Below are 17157 nucleotides of genomic sequence, written 5' to 3' on the forward strand. Positions count from 1 at the left end.
TCATCTATGGTCAGTGTCTTGATCAAAACCCCATGACATATTGCTTGTTTGCATGTCAAATGAGCACATTGAATTAGAACCCTCTCCAAAGCTGCTGTATATCTCATCATTTAGTACTTCTGGAATGATGAAATTTTCATCTCTACTCACAAAAGAGTTTGGAATGTTTTTAATTTCAGGGCATGGCATCATATTCGAGGCACTAATATTCAGACTTTGTGGCATCATGTTTGAATTTTCTGACTGAAGCCAACTCTGGACATCATGTAGCTGAGCATGAGAAGGTACTGATCTTCCATTAATGAATTTTTGATCACTTGGGTTAACTGCATTAATGGCAAAGCCAGTACTGGAAAAGCTCTTAGCTGTTTGTTCCTTCACCAATGCTAGTTGTGCTTGTAAATTAATAACCTGCAAAAGTTAACATTATAAAATTAATGATATGTTAAGATTAATCAATGATATATTATAAGTTAATTAGGGGTTAATGCAATGATTAGTACTGTAATGATAAACTTGTAACCTGTTGTTGGAGAGCAAAAATATGGGAAACACAGCCATAAACAGGGTCTTGAACTCTGGCTTGAGCTTCGTATGAGATTGTAAGTGCGGCTCTGCAACGATCACTCACTGGGAGGTGAGCAAGCAACTTCGACACATTGCTTGCCCCAAAAACTTTGTGGATGGCGGCGAAATGGGTGGCTCCCTGTTCATGGCAGAAATAAGGTGCAAAAATGCAGCCCCTCACACATTTTCTTCTCAAGAACTTGCAGGCTCCACAAGGAGAACCAGAACCTGTCATCTTGATATATGATGTTTTAATTAAGACTAGTACTACTACTACTTGGTAGTTTATGGCTTTAATATATATATATATATGCTTCTTAATTATATATCTCAGGCCCTCAGCTGTGTGCATAGCATCACCTAAATCATGTTTAATTATAAATGCCAGGCCTAGAGTTACATTTAATGAATACTTAATTACAATAGGTTCCCTTTATGGGCTACAGAGCTCACTCTTATTCTTTCCTTTCCAACCCCCCCCAATGGCCCCTCTCTCTCTCACCTCTCAATACTAAATTTTCATACCCTCTAATAAGATTCCTTAAAAGACAAAAAAGCCTATCAGCTATCACAAACCAAACCCATATCTCCATTTTCTTTGATATTTGGATCCATTATGAGAGAATAAGGTCTAAACCTGAGGAAAAAAATTCAACAAAATTATTAATAATTTGATAATTTTTGGTTTATAATTGTTAATTAGCTAGCAGTTTTTCATTGGTGCTTTTGACTTGTTTTTAATACTGCCCAATAAGATCTATGAAGTAATTTTTTATGAGACTAAAAGAACTTGAGACATATGAGTGAGTCAGTGACAGGCTCAATTGCATAAAATATTACATACATGAAATAGAAAAGCTGCCAATGGGTGTGGGATGCCATTGAACAATTGATGAATCATCACCTTCATCGTAGATTTCATCCTTGGTTTAGAGATTCTAGAGATCATGTTACATGAACCTGATGATCATCTGGGCATGTTACTCCACAACATTTGATAAGCATGAAATTAACTAGATCAGAGAATCTAAAAATTAATTAATATGCTATGAACTGGTTCAGTCACTGCAGTAAAATTCATTTCTTGCACCAAACTGTGCAGAAGTTCACTGTCAAAGAGAAGTGGTGGCTTACCAAATGTGAATATGTTACTTACTTTTCAGATAATGTTCTCTTGTCAAACAATTTGACGGTATATTGTTAATTAAAATCACATGATATGATCAAACACTTTGTTTATCTACCTATTTCCTTATTGGTGTGTCTAATTATTTATCTTTTCCTTAATGATTCAGGTATCTATGTCAGCTCAATCAGCCAACTAGATTGAAAAAAAGTTCAATTACATTAATAAAGAGAGTAAAGATTTGTAACCCTTGCTCTGTTCTTAAGGCTATTGAACCCCACTTATTAGTTCAGTTTATGGGCCCAGACAAGTTTCTGTGAGTTTTTAAATAGGATTAAGGACATACCATTCAATAAATAATGCAGAATTGCGAAGATCAGATGCCCACAACGGTCCATTAATGGAGGAATGTACTGTTAATCTAAATTATAAAAGTGACGATTGGGATTAATAATACTCATTAAGTACAGATAATCAAGGTTTAAAGGAGCAAACAATGATTGGTCAAAAAAAAAAAAAAGGAGCAAACAATGATATAGAAAAGAAAGCATATTCTTAATTAAAATAAATGAAACAAAAGATAGTGAGGGACAATTTCGCCTTTCTGGTATTTCAGGTCACGGCTTGTCGAGAAATTAGTACTGTTCTAATCTCATTAACTGATTAACTCAACTTAATTAAATACATTATCTTTAATCACTTCTAGTCACTTATAATCACTCACTAATTGTGCAGGCCTCAAACACCAACTTATAATCACTCACTAGTCCTTCCACTTGATTGAAAAGATGGGTCTAACTAAAATAACCATTGTGGCATTATGCAGCAAAATATTGATAAAATTTAGTAATTTACATTGGTTGATGAAAATGAAATGGCCTGGATCGACTAAGTTCCAAAATTCTCCAAAATAAGAAGTTAATTAGTCTAAATGATTATGTAAAAGGGTTATTTATAAATTGCAAGTTGGAACAACACAGTTGAACATATCAACAGGGGCTTGAGCCTACTGGTATAAACCAGATCATTGGCTACAATAATCCCACAATAAAGAATGCGCGCACCTGAGCCATGTGTAATTGTTGGCCACTTAAGCATGGAAAGGGAGGAATGACCTTTAAGACAACAAGATCGTGCTAATTAATGGGGATTATTAAATTACTAATTACCTTTATTACTAGAAAATAATGCAGAAGCTGTTCCACTAATCACAATTAAAGAACACACCATAAGCACTTTTGTCTGAGTTAATGTATATGGACTTTTGAATAAAAATATAATTAAAGGATGCTGTCAGATGAAAGCGTTCTAGCACTTGAAACATACTTCTGGAAGTATATATTTATTTTCAATTAGGGGAGGAAGAAAGAAACTTTGAGCAATATGCAAGTCATCATCTAATAAAGCCACCCAACTTTGTGGTTCGGGTACCACTATCTCATTTTGCTAAGGCGACTTAATTAAGGCTTGGATTAAGATGCTCTCACTAATGTTATGAGTTGTTTTGGATCATTAATCCTTCATTATTGTTCTTCATACTGAATGTTTAAAGTTATCTTTTTAATCAAATTTCATGACCCAATGAAGCCCTCAAAGGATGTGTGTGTTAATATTCGGCATATATGAAGGGAAATTATATGAATTTGGATAATTTTGTTAGCCCACTTGCTTCTTAATTATTTGGCTAATTCTCTTATGTAAAAGAAAATAATGATGTTGACACGTGTCCCTCTGACCAGTCAAAGCCGACACCGAGGTAGCAGATGGGGCCAGTGTACGTGTGTAGATGATTGCTTAAGTTTTCTCTGTTCCGTCCAATATTTTCCTCAGTCTAGAAGACTAGAACACAACTTCATCTCATGTCAGTTTGTCAGGTTCCTAAAATATGATTCTAAAAAGTGAAGTTATAATTAAAAACTAATTAATGGTAACAAAAAAAAAACATAAAGGTTAAACTATACAAACAATCAAAATTCTAATAAATATTGTTCTAATGATATTTTACTCTGTTTTATTAAAAAAGTATAAAATTATTATATATTGCGATGTGAGATTTCAAATACCCAATATGAAATCATCTATTTCTAACTAGAGCACGACATAAAAGACAAGGAAATTTGTGTTGAGGTATAAGTGAAACATGAGTAGAAACTGTAGAATGCTTCATTTTTAAGAGGATATAGCAATGGCAATGTTGCTGATCATATATTTTACATTACATCATGTTTGTCTTTTTGGCCATCTTACATGCCACAATTTGCTTGCAGCTCTGTCTATATATAAAAAAATTTAATGTAGTTTGAATAGCGGGCAGATGTTCAAAGTCCAAACCATAATATGAGGGGTGATATGAATCATCTGGTCTTCTAGTAACAACAATGAGGACAAATTGGATCTAATTTCATTGAGGGTGTGTAAATGATAGTTTAGTGAGATAGAGATGGTTTTGTTTTTATTGGTAAAGTATGGTGAAGAGGGTTTTTAATTTGGAAATGGAGACCATGACTTTCCTTTCACATATATAGCTAGGAAAGCTAAAATGTGAGACATAAACAACCTTAGGAGAAGCTAGTGGAGCCTAAGAAGCATGGCGTAAGTCCAAAGAAATTTGCTGCAGAATTCTATTTTGTCATGACCCTTTGAAGTTGAATTGAGTAAAATCCACCCAGACCTCATTGCAACGATTCTCTCTCTAGTCTCTATGGCTGGACTTGGATGTGACACCTATTATCCCCATGAGTCATTCTCTGTTAATTAATGTTTTCATTATTTTTTAATGATTTCTTTGTGAGCCAACAATTATGTCCACGAATTATTATTTATACCATCTTACCTTATTATTTTGTATATTTTATTTTTAATAAAGGTGAAATTCACCTATGTGAGACTTGTATATTATCTCCAAATAAAAGTGATGCAAAAAATCATATGTCAAAATAGTACAAATAATTATATATTCAAGGCCGAAAGGTCTCATGGCCAAAAAAAGGCCGAAAGGTCCATAATTTGATTTGATTTTAATTTTTTGATGTTTCCTTTTGTGATTCTTCAGGAAGGTGGATCATTATTCATAGATGTGCTTTTCATCTTTACCTTGGATACGATCCTATATATAGCTCAACTTAGAGCTGCCTAGCAGGCTAGGTACGGGTATTAATACAACCAATTCTTGCTTAGAGTCTAGGCATTACCTTTCATGGCAGGTATGGTGGGGAACCCGATCATTGCTTACCCAAAAGCTTTTAAGAGTTGACCCTTTGAGATTGGAGTCCATCATCTAGGTCTATATTATGTTACACATATTAAAACAAAAGGAGGTCGCAGCAATGAAGATAAAAGGAAATGCAAAACGCGTCAATAAAAGGAAAATAAAGGGGTTAACGGGCCAGCTAGCCTGCAATCCACACTTAGGAGCTATAGAAGTGAGACTTCTACCTTTCTTTACAATGTGGAATAAAACTTTCATATAAAGAGTGTACACTCACTATTTTTATTTCTCTCATCACGTGGCAAAAGAGATAAATACATAAAATATATACACCTGTGATAGGTAAAAATTTTCTCTACAGTGTGTTTAATGCAAAGAAAGAGGCAATTTAGAAGCAAGAGATAATAGAAGCTCATTATAGAAGGTAATTCAGACTGAACAAGCTCTGTACAGAATGGGTGTTTTTTAGGAAAATAATAAAAAGCGAAAGGGTGGGGGATCCATTTAAATGAAATGAAAACAGCACATACCTAGACACTGCATGAAATATTGATCAATAAATATTACTAAATTACTAAAGCATTGTCAAAATCAACTTAAGGTGGTTACAGTAACTTGCAATGTAAGTCACATTTTTACAGAGGAAAAGTCGGAGCACTTTGTTTTGATTAACTATGAAAAATGCCTTCATCCTTGGGGGCGGGGAAATCTTTGAGCACATCTCTTAATGCATAGTAATGGCTATCACACTTGTGGTCTGATATTAAGTTGCTTGAAAGCACAATCCTCTGAAAATGTTCACCCGGATGCCTCTTCCAAAGTGTAAAATAGTCCCTGCTGCTGCTGCCAGTATGAGGGTCCACATTCCTCTTTAGGTAGTAAACAGTACCTGGTACAAATAATTCCTCAGGCACTTTACAGGCAGCTCCTTCATTATCAATAGCAATAGCATTATCTGTTACTTCTTTGTCATTTAAAGAGACTCTGGAAGCAGCAGCTGTTTTCTTGATGATGGGACCATCTGTTCAGACACCAAAAGATAATATGGTTTAGGGAAGATCATAAGGTGTCAAGCATGTTTAAGCTTAAATTAATGACTAATGCATGTACACTCCCTAATTCTTCCTATGAGATGATAACCCATCTGTTGAGGTTGGATAAACATAGAAGCTTGGCTTCATACAACAAACCAGACAGATCCATGATGCTTCCACAACAAGACAAATTACCTTCCCAACAACCAACCATCAATCAGAGATCAATAAGAAATTGCCAATGCATCAACACTCCTTGCACCTCCAACTTATTGAAAAATATACACACACATGCATAAATGCATGCATCATCATGCATACACATAGACTGAAGCCAACAATAACAAGATGAAGGTGAAAAAAGTGCAACCTCAATTTTTTTTTTAAATAAAAAACCTGAGATTACTTTGAAGCCTGAAGTCCACACAAGTCCAACTTTTGCAGCATAAATTTGGTCAGCGAGTCAAAATAAATGTCATGAGACAGCAAGACCTAAAGTTACAATTGACTGAACTTTAACACAATAGCATTGGCACATTGAGTACCAAGCAGGGTGGGATTACCAGAAGAATTTTTATTGCTCCTAAAATTTGCGTAATCAGCAAGTTTTCGAGCAACATCTTGCACCGAAGACACAACCTGCTTCGCATTTGTAACCAAATCTATGACGTTTCTCCAGTCTTCCTTCTCAACCACACTCATCCTGTAAAGCATAACATACAAACAAGAAAGGATGAAGTTTGATATTTTGATAAGCCTTTGCAGTTAACATCAAATTGCCATTAGAGCACAAAAATGGATGCTCACAACACAACTTTCCCATGATCCAAGTGGGGAATGATGGTTTCAAGTTAGCATAAACTTTTCATCCAATTTGGGCGCAAAATTATTGATGGCCAAATTCTTTGCTTTCCACAATAATCCAGGCAAGAGAAAAGCCTTAAAAGAAAGGTGACATGAGCCTTCAAAGGGGCTAACTTTACTTACCAATCTGTTTGAACAATTTCATTCCTCAACCTCGTTAGAGATGCTACACTTAGCCTAGGTATAATATCATCCTGCAAAAAAAGATGTTATAACAATTTGAGAAGAGAAAAATAACAAATAAACCAAAGAAATTTAACTGCAACGAGCAGATATATTTACAAAAAAAGTGCTTCTTGTAGCTAGCAAATAATCAAATGCATCTTCCCACCTGCATCACAACAGTTGTGACATAGCTGGAGCAGCTTTCAGCAAGTTCTTTGGACACACAGGGTGGTGTTGCATATCCAACTGCAGAAACAATCTCTGGGTTAAATCCCAGCTCCTTAAATGACTTTTTCCGAAGCATTATTGCTAGCAGAGCAGCTATAGAACCTCCAAGAGAATGACCCACTAGCCTTAACTTATATCCCTGTTAATGAATTGGGCTCAACTACAACCAACAATGACAACAAACTCTGGTTGGGGAGAAAAAGCACAAAATCCTCAAACAAGATTACATAATTGCAAAAGAAAAAAAAAGGAACAAAGTAAAAAAATCACCACCTCATATTTCTCCAAGCACTTCCTTATAATTCCAATCTCATGAGTAAGAAGCCAGCGAGCAGCTTCTGCAGTGCCAAAGTGGGTTGAATAGCCTTCAAAGGTGACTTCCCCATCGCTTGAAGAAACAATGTCAGTTATAAGGTCATATACAGTATCAGTACCACGAATTCCTAGAATCACAAGTTTTTTACGAGGATCAATCCCTATATAATATCCAGGCCTCATGACACAGGAATTTTTGACAAACTTCAAGACATTGCTTTCTCGAAGCATGGTGTTCCTTGCAAGAGCTGCAGGATTATCCTTATAAGCGCCTTTTGCCAACTCAGTGTGGTAGATGAGGTCTTGTACCTAAAACACAAAACCAATACCTAATAACTAATAAGAACTCTGGGTTGTAGCAGACTAAACTTTGACACAACATACAATGTGTTTATACAAAGTCAAAGCAAAAGTTACAATACAATGTCTGAATTAAAAGGTTTGGCATTACCATTGAATCAGAGGAGACCTGAACGCCTTTAACATCCTCAATTGGATTCGTAGAAGCTTGACGAAGATAAACAAGAAATAAACCAATAGTGAGATCACTCAAACTCCAATCCTGAATTCCTATTTTACTGCGTTGGATGCTTGCAATGATCTCCGAGACTGAATGATTGCTCGGTGGGGGTTTGTTTCCCAACCCATTTCCTGCAATTTGAAAATTCAATCATTTCCATGCACAACTACTGCAACTTCCAAATTACACAAATTCATTACAAAGCCATGACTACCCTAGTGGTCTGTCATTGCAATTTTGAAAATTTAATCATCTCCATGCACAACTCAAACTGCAACTTTCAAATCACACAAATTCATTACAAACCCATGACCGCCCTAGTGGCCTGTCATTGCAATTTTGGAAATTCAATAATTTCTATGCACAACTCAAACTGCAACTTCCAAATTACAAAAATTAATTACAAACCCATGACTGGCCTAGCGGCCCCTGTCATTGCAATTTTGAAATTTCACTCATGTCCATGCACAGCCCAAACTGAAACTTTCAAATTACACAAATTCATTCCAAACGGACCTGTTGGGCTTGGCAGAGCCCACCTGCACAATTGAAGAGCTGGTTCGAGAGCTCTGGGGAGCCAAGCAAGCTCCAACCTTTTCCCCTTACTATCGATTAAATCGTCTTCATCGGAACTGTATTCGCTAATGCCATCAGTTTTGGGACTCAAAGAAGCTTGAGTTTGAGACGCAGCATTTTTTGCTTCTCTGACTGCCTCTGATTCTGCCTTGTCTGCTTTTGTGCGTTGCGATTGAAACCGATTCACGAAGCTGTATATAAACCTCCGATACGATTCCTCTCTCTTCACAAAGCTTTGCGTAAAACCTACACAGTATATATAACAAAAATGAAAAACGAAAAATAAAAATGTAAGCTTTGAACTTGGAGAAGAATTAAAAGAACAGAGGAAGTGGGTTAGTGCTTGGTGCTTACACAGATTGTGGAAGAAACGCTTGGAGAAATGCTTAGCTATTTCCATTTGCATAGCAGAGAGTAAGAAGCAGAGAGGAGGCCAGCAAGAAATTTAAGGCGGTGGCCGTGGAGGCGCAATGTACGGAAACACATACTGGACCAACTATCGAACCGACTCATTTTGGGTCCATTTCGTGTTGATCACTGTGGATTGGGCCGCTTTTGTAAAATAGGGCCACGGCCCATGGTGTATAGAGTAATAGCGGCTCTTCAACTAGACACAAAAAACTTGTTTGACCACACCCTATAATATTCATGCAAAATCCAATTGTATGTGGGTCCTTAATTATTTCAAGGAAATTCTAAAAGGACTCATTGTTTGCCAAGTACCCTATGATTCTTTTTTTTTTTTCTTAAAGGTTAATACCATCAATTGTAAAAAAAGAATCAAAACCCAACAACCCTCACCCGATACCACCCTCCCTCCCCTATCTCGCCGACATCCCCAGCCGATGGTGGGGCCGACGATGCTGGTGGGGTGGGTGGGTCAGGAGGGTGGTGTAGGGTGGGGGTTGAGTTTTGGTTTTCCTTTCATTTTTTTTTTACAGTTGAGGAGTATATTTAAAAAATTTAGAGAGAAAAATATTGTGGGGTTTAGAAATTAAACAATGGGTCCTCTTAGAATTACCTTTCATGGGAATTCAACTTCAAATTCAAAACTCATGCACCAGCTAAATAAAGAAGCCCAATATGAGCCCATAAGACCCAAAGATAGGCCCAGTTGCTCTAAGTTGCCTAAATAGAACTATGCAACCCTAGGGTGAAAGGGAGCATACCTCCACTATAAATAAACCCGTCTTTTAGGATTTGCAAGACCAGCAGTGGCCGCTTCCCCCTTTTCTTCCTGGTTAAACCCTAAACCCACCTTCTCTAGTCTATTTTCTCTCTATTTTATTTTTGTATTTCTCTGTGTGTATATATATATTTGTGATTTTTTATGTGAAAGCTGGAGAATGGGATGAGGATGATGTTTATGTTTCCCTATTGGTTTGATCGCCGAGATGGTGGCGGAACAATGTATTAGCTCTATCTGATCATTCTACCCAACACCACACATTGTCCTTAGTATTTGCTTTATAAATGAAATTTGGTAATTTTAAACTGTTTTCAAGTTTTGATCAGAACCCATCTTCCTGTAATTTCTGTCTGTTTGAAAAACGAGAAAATTTTTGAGGATTGAGAATCGAGATGATGATTGTGAACTTTGTTTCCCTATTGGTTTGATTGCCGTCATGATGGCATCTATGTATTAGCTCTATCTGATCATTCTCAATTTGCAGTCATTTGATTCCTTCTGTTTTTGTTTTTGTTTTTTTTTTTTTGTCATTTTGAGTTTTGACTTCTGTATTCAGCTGTCCTGTTTATCTTCTTTAAATCAGAATGTTAGAAATGTCGAGTGACACCCAAGTTAATAAGATCATCTTCAAATTATCTTCCGACAGGGTTGCATTGCTTTTTCAGAATGGTCTATAGGAACTTTTTTAAAATTATTAAAAACAGTGGAATTTTGTCTGAAGATATTTTGAGGGATTTGTCTTGATTATTCTCAGAGTCAAAAGTCATCATATCAAAGCAGGTGAAATTCTATTCTATATAGTTTTTCTTTTCTGCTGAGCCTAATGAAGGAGATCAATCACTTTGTGTCTGTACTTGTAGAAAAGTTGTTATTTTTTGGATGCAAATTCAAATGTGAATGCTTCTACATCATAATGAACTGGATATCCTAATTAGGTGATATGTACCCATAGAAATCTAAAATAATCTCATCCTTGGACAATGAATTATACCCTGTAACTAAGGACATGATATGTCTATAAGTTTGAGTGTACTTCAATTATATGGGATATTAAAAGATGGGCCTTAAGTTTGAAACAAACTATTTTTCAAACTTTTCTGTCGTATCACAAAATAAACAAAAATATGTAACCAAAGCACAAGTCTTTGTACCTTATAAATGTCTATCTAGTGAACAGAAAGGTGTAGGAAATGGTCTTGTAGTTTATGGGCTCAACCTGTTTGGGGAAGGTCTAGTTGGATACTACATATATTTCATGCTGTTCGGCTTTTGTTAATGGCTAAATAGCCCAAGTTACAAAGAATGAGTTTGCTGTGTGCAAGTTGGCAACAGTAAAGCACAAAGCACAGTAAATTCAATGTACCTGGACTGTAGAAGACAAATTAATTAGGGTAGGGATAAAAAAGCGACAGAAAGAAGAAACTGTTCTCCACCTTTCATGCATTATTTAATTAAATGACTTTCAAACCACTAGGATTTATTTGTTTATATCTTGTCATTATAACTTATAAGCATGTTCTGTTCAAAGCAAATCGTAGAAGCCAAGGCAATCCAAATGATTAGAAAAATAAAAGTTTTTCCTTGTAATTTTATCCTATACACAATTAAGGCAGTTTCATATCACTCCAAGTAAGATTGCAAAGCACATCAAAAGGGGAAGCCAACCACAAACAATTGAAAAGGGGATCCAACCACTGAAGGGGGCGTGCTTCAGAGTTGTAATTCTTAATTCAAAAGCATGACTACTTTGAACATACTTTTAGCCAATAAACGAATAAAACGTTGAACATGAACTCTACCTTTTGGTGGTGAAATTCTCTCCATGTGGAATTTTTTCATAACATGAGAATTCTTACCTACATCTTGTGGCGGTTAGGGTGAGAAAAATCTACATCTACAAATTCTAGACGGGAGAAACTTGTCAACTGAATAGATTAAGAAAAAGAAAGCAAACGTCTTTATATGTATGAGAACAACCCACTCATCTAGGTGGAACCCATATGATTATATGGCGGTCGTAAATGTACTGCTGGTGGGTGTGGTTAGTTGGAGTTGATGTAGAGTGTCTGGCTTTAATCTTATCTGCATATCTTTTCAAGCTGTCAGAAGAGAAAATCTTCACCTACATTCTCTATAAGCTATATATATATATACATCAACATACACTGATCAACTAGCACTGCCAAAACCAGCACCAAAGTTCTCCAGTAAACCACTCTTTCAGACTTTCAGTACAAGCAACCAAATCAAAATGGCAGCAGTAGATTGTGGCCTCCAGAGCGAAGTGAAAGCATTCGATGAAACAAAAGCTGGTGTCAAAGGACTTGTAGACTCTGGGGTGACCAAGCTCCCAAGAATGTTTATGCACCCTCCAGAGTGTCTGCAAAACGCACCATCCCCTGATCAAAACGGCATTCGCCTCCAAGTTCCGGTTGTTGATCTCAAAGGCCTTGAGATCAGCGAAAGGCGAAAAGAAATCGTGAACGACATAAGAAAGGCAGCAGAAGAATGGGGTTTCTTTCAGATAGTCAACCATGGAATACCACTTGCTGTTATGGAGGAGCTGCTGAAAGGTGTTCGACGATTTCATGAGCAGCCTCAGGAAGCTAAGGTGGAGTGGTACTCGCGCGATTTTTCGAAGAAGGCCAACTTTTTCTGCAATGGAGAATTGAAGGCGTCACAGCCAGCTGATTGGAGGGACACATTATCTACCAAGTGCCTAGAAGATCAACAAAGCTTTGAAGCTGTGCCTCAAGTCTGCAGGTGATCGAATACTGTTACACTCGCTAAATTTGTTTATAAGATAAGATAGTGACATATGTACTAACACGCTAAATTTGTTTATAAGATACTAACATATGTACCGAAACATTTAAATTCGCAGAGCGGAAATAAGGGAGTACATGAAATACATTAGTGAATTCTTGGATCAGAATTTGGCAGAATTACTATCGGAAGCTGTAGGCTTAAGGAGTGACTACCTAGCTAGCATAGGGTGCTTCAAATCGAAGTCATTGGCGTGCCACTACTACCCGGTTTGCCCCGAGCCCGAATTGACTCTAGGTGGAACCAAGCACACAGACCTCTCCTTCCTCACCTTGCTGCTGCAGGATAGTATTAATGGTGGCCTACAAGTTCGTTATCAAGATGTTTGGGTTGATGTACCTCCCGTCAAGGGAGCTTTACTAGCAAATCTTGCTGACATGATGCAGGTACGTACTTAGAGTACATTTTGGTATACTACATTGATCGACAAACACATGATACAATTACAATTACGTTTAGTAAACACATGATACACAATGTAGTACGAAAATGTAATCAATGTAACATTAATATTGTTATTTGATTTGATTGTACAGATTGTTACTAATGGCAAGTTCAAGAGTGTGGAGCACAGAGTATTGATGACACGGTCCGCAGAGCCCCGAACATCAATCGCATGCTTTTTCGGTACCGACGACCTCGAAAAACCTTATGGCCCGATTAAGGAGCTTATATCCGAAACCAATCCGCCAATTTACAAAGAGGTCCGTTTTGGAGAACACATGACCCGTTATAAACTGTAGGGTTTGAGGAACCAGATGGTAACTCTGTTGAAACTAGAAAGTTATGGTCATGCTGATCGATGTTGCTATGCTTGTGTTCAATTCTCGGTACTTAATTCAGTAATAATGTAATTCCTCTTTTTGTTCAAATTGGGTTTCTTTAGAAATAATGAAATTCCCCATTTTGAAGTTTTGGTGTATGAGCTCTTAGTTGAAATTTAGTAATAAAGGGTTCCATTCCATGTATGAATATTACAAAATATATATTTATACATGTCCACCCCTTTCTCCTCTAATTTATAGTAAAACAAGCACACAAATGCACAAGTGCATATGCATCATTCATGCATACACACAGAAACAGAGATTTGAAGCCAACAATTAAACAAATAAAACTAGATAAGAAAAAGGAGAAAAAGAGATTTATCTTTATGCAATGCAAAAGGGGCTTGCAGTTCATAGATCGATATGCCAAAGAAGCATTAGCAAAATTTAATTAGAAAGATGGAGAGTGAGATTAAGCCATATGGAATTACTTTTGTACTGATTATGTGCGCTTGTTTTTACTTGTTTCAATCCTAAAAAAATACTACAAATTTAAGGTTTATAAATAAATGATATAATCTCACACACCCAAAAAGTGTATAAGTCTATTAATTTTTTTTTTTTTTTATGTTCACACTTTTAAATTTATAATACACAATTAGAATTAAAAGTTAAGTAATGAAATAAGCACGTAATTAAGCAAAGAATCCATTTCCTATATTTTTTATATTGAACAGAGCCGGCTTGCTCAAGTTTTTGTCAATGATCGGGTTGATGGTATTATTAAAGGCAAATAATATAGTGGGTTAGTGTGGACTGTGTGGGTACGTGTTACATCCTTTTTATAATATAGTTGCTGGTCCAGTCGAAAACTCAAAATGGTACTTTAAGTCCTAGACATTTTCACTTGGGCAATGATTTTCAAGCGGATGAAATGTACAACCAACTTTAACTGTTTTTCATTCCCAAAACCTCTTCCTCAACGACCCAAAAACCTACTTCACAACCCATCATCATCATCATCATCATCATCTATTCTTGATAAAATAAAGCAATGCTCGACGCTAACAGAGCTAGAGAGGTTATGTGCTTCAATGATCAAGACCAATGCAATCCAAGACTCTTTTTTCATGAACCAAGTCATCACCGCCTGCTCTGCTCTTTCTCGCATAGATTATGCAGTTTTAGCCTTTACCCAGATGGAAAATCCCAATGTTTTCGTCTACAATGCAATGATCAGAAGCTTTGTTTATAGTGGGCACCCATTTCAAGCTTTAGATTGTTACATCAATATGATGAGGGACAAGGTTTTGCCTACCAGTTACACGTTTTCATCGTTGATCAAGGCCTGTACTTTATTATCTACGTTGGGGTTTGGAGAAGCTGTTCATGGACACATTTGGAAAAATGGGTTCGAGTCACATGTGTTTGTTCAGACGTCTTTGGTTGATTTTTACTCGAAGTTGCGACGAATCAGTGAATCGAGGAGGGTGTTTGATGAAATGCCTGAAAGAGATGCTTTTGCATGGACTACGATGGTTTCGTCTCATGCTCGGGCGGGGGATATGTGTTCTGCAAGGATATTATTTGATGAGATGACGGAGAGGAATACAGCTACTTGGAATACTATGATTGACGGCTACGCAAGACAAGGTAATGTGGAGTCTGCAGAGGAGTTGTTTAGTCAGATGCCAACTAGGGATATAATCTCATGGACTACTATGATAACTTGTTATTCTCAGAACAAGAAATTTGGAGAAGCATTAGCAGTGTTTAATGACATGCGGATGAATAGGGTCAGTCCTGATGAAGTGACCATGGCAACTGTTATTTCGGCTTGTGCCCATCTTGGAGCTCTTGACTTGGGAAAAGAGATACATCTTTATGTAATGCAGAATGGGTTTGATCTTGATGTTTATATTGGGTCTGCATTGATTGATATGTATGCAAAGTGTGGCACATTGGATAGGTCTCTTTTGGTCTTCTATAAATTGCGGGATAAGAACCTGTTTTGTTGGAATTCAGCAATTGAAGGGCTTGCAGTTCATGGTTTTGCCAAAGAAGCACTGGCAATGTTTAGCAAGATGGAGAGAGAGAAGATCAGGCCAAATGGTATTACTTTTATAAGTGTTCTAAGTGCCTGCACTCATGGAGGACTTGTTGAAGAAGGCCGTAGGAGATTTTTAAGCATGACCCAAGATTACTCCATCCCTCCCGAAGTTGAACACTATGGATGCATGGTGGATCTATTTAGCAAAGCTGGCTTGCTTGAAGATGCACTAGAGTTGATACGAAGCATGAAATTCGAACCTAACTCTGTTATCTGGGGTGCCTTGTTGGGTGGATGTAAGCTTCATAGAAACCTGGATATTGCTCAAGTTTCTGTCAATGAATTGATGGTATTGGAGCCAAATAATAGTGGCTATTACAACCTTATGGTTAACATGTATGCTGAAGTAAATCGATGGGGAGAAGTTGTGGATATACGAGCAATTATGAAGGAACTTGGTGTAGAAAAGAGATGTCCTGGGTTCAGTTGGATTGAAATGGAAAGGAAAATGCATCAGTTTGCAGCATCTGATAGATCTCATCCAGCTTCCAGTGAAATTTACTCGTTGCTCACAGAATTATATGGGCAGCTGAAACTAGATGTTTATGTTCCTGAACTTGGGTCTGATTTATAGCAGTCCAGTTTTCAAACTGAGAAGTGTTTGGGAAAATATAATAATCTGTCATATGCATGCATGATTTGATACTTAATTGGGAAATGTACGTAGCACTGAGTGACTTGGATAATGCTTCAGATTGAATGCTTGTGCTGCAGAGCCATGCTAGAGACAATGGTAATCCAAATATATATACTCAGATTTTTTCTTTTTTCTGGTGTATTTTCTTCCCAATCCATGGTAGCCCTTCCTATAATTGACCCCTGACAAGCAATGATGGTTGTTGGCAGGTTGAATCCCATTTTTCTTGCTCACAGTATTGAGGTGGTTGTGCTGCTTTATTTAAACAAAATTCGAGATGAATGGAAGAAACAAGAAGCAAGAAGAAAACCCATGGAAGGCTGTCTTAGAAAACATTTCTAATCAATGATTCTGGGATTGGATTGCATAGCTCTCATAGAGGTGAGTAGTAGCAAACTGATCCATTCAATCCTTTTTGCCAGAGTTCACATATCATAAGAGAATGGAGCATGGAAAAGATACAAAGAGAAATGCAAGAGGGGAACGTACCTCTTAGAGTAATTTGTTGCCAATACATTCTTTCCTTCTTGATGTGATTTTTTTCAAATGAAATTATCTCATAAATTGTATTTTGCATCAATTCATCAAACATGCTTAAGTGAAAAAGGACTTCAAGCCCTTGGGGTTAGCTCAAGTGGTGAGGGTGGGTGGGTGGTAATGGGTTAGGATTAAGATAGATCCAGGATTTGATTCCCTCCAATGTAAAAAGAAAAAGGACTTTGATTGAGAAATTTGTATCGGCCAGTTCTTTTTCTTTTGAAATAGTATTGATTTTGTTCTTCTCTGTTACCCAGTCTAAATTACCTACAGTTAATATGAGTTTTCCCTTTCATTGATGAACTCTCTCCATCTTAGAGCTTGAAAGATGAGAAAGATGTTGCCATATATACAAAAATCTCTACTTGTATCCTGTGGGGTATCTGAAATTCTCACAGGGACATAAAATTTACTTGAAAGTCCTTAACCAGAAAAAAAAAAAAAAAGGTATTAATTTTTTATTTAATAATAAAAACATATACGCACTG

The 17157-nt window shown here is 36.8% G+C and overlaps 3 protein-coding genes, 2 non-coding genes and 1 pseudogene across 5 annotated transcripts; 4 read left to right on the plus strand and 2 right to left on the minus strand.

Annotated features, from left to right (window-relative positions):
* On the minus strand, nt 1–802 carry LOC147275869 (LOB domain-containing protein 16 pseudogene; annotated as a pseudogene).
* A 4637-nt stretch (nt 803–5439) lies between these two features.
* Nucleotides 5440–9079, minus strand: LOC147275870 (alpha/beta-Hydrolases superfamily protein). The gene is made up of 8 exons (XM_086254327.1): nt 8958–9079; nt 8544–8849; nt 7959–8158; nt 7466–7816; nt 7131–7331; nt 6923–6993; nt 6499–6638; nt 5440–5922 (listed from the first exon to the last, which is right to left on the minus strand). Exons 1-8 carry the CDS (start codon nt 9007–9009, stop codon nt 5570–5572), a joined length of 1674 nt encoding a protein of 557 aa, XP_086110453.1. The 5' UTR covers nt 9010–9079; the 3' UTR covers nt 5440–5569.
* An 868-nt stretch (nt 9080–9947) lies between these two features.
* Nucleotides 9948–10036, plus strand: LOC147275871 (small nucleolar RNA Z102/R77). The gene has a single exon (XR_015124109.1). It is a non-coding gene; the product is annotated as a small nucleolar RNA Z102/R77 (small nucleolar RNA).
* A 140-nt stretch (nt 10037–10176) lies between these two features.
* LOC147275872 (small nucleolar RNA Z102/R77) lies at nt 10177–10265 on the plus strand. The gene has a single exon (XR_015124108.1). It is a non-coding gene; the product is annotated as a small nucleolar RNA Z102/R77 (small nucleolar RNA).
* A 1667-nt stretch (nt 10266–11932) lies between these two features.
* Nucleotides 11933–13490, plus strand: LOC147275873 (1-aminocyclopropane-1-carboxylate oxidase homolog 3-like). The gene is made up of 3 exons (XM_086252863.1): nt 11933–12555; nt 12677–13004; nt 13155–13490. The coding sequence occupies exons 1-3, from the start codon at nt 12044–12046 to the stop codon at nt 13359–13361; spliced, it is 1047 nt and encodes a 348-aa protein (XP_086108989.1). The 5' UTR covers nt 11933–12043; the 3' UTR covers nt 13362–13490.
* Nucleotides 13491–14299: 809 nt separating this feature from the next.
* LOC147275874 (basic helix loop helix DNA-binding superfamily protein) lies at nt 14300–16815 on the plus strand. The gene is made up of 2 exons (XM_086252859.1): nt 14300–16228; nt 16342–16815. The coding sequence occupies exon 1, from the start codon at nt 14300–14302 to the stop codon at nt 16067–16069; it is 1770 nt and encodes a 589-aa protein (XP_086108985.1). The 3' UTR covers nt 16070–16228; nt 16342–16815.
* The last annotated feature ends 342 nt before the right edge of the window (nt 16816–17157 follow it).

Source organism: Dryas octopetala, chromosome 8 (assembly GCF_963921425.1).
Source record: "Dryas octopetala chromosome 8, drDryOcto1.1, whole genome shotgun sequence".
Lineage (NCBI taxonomy): Eukaryota > Viridiplantae > Streptophyta > Magnoliopsida > Rosales > Rosaceae > Dryas > Dryas octopetala.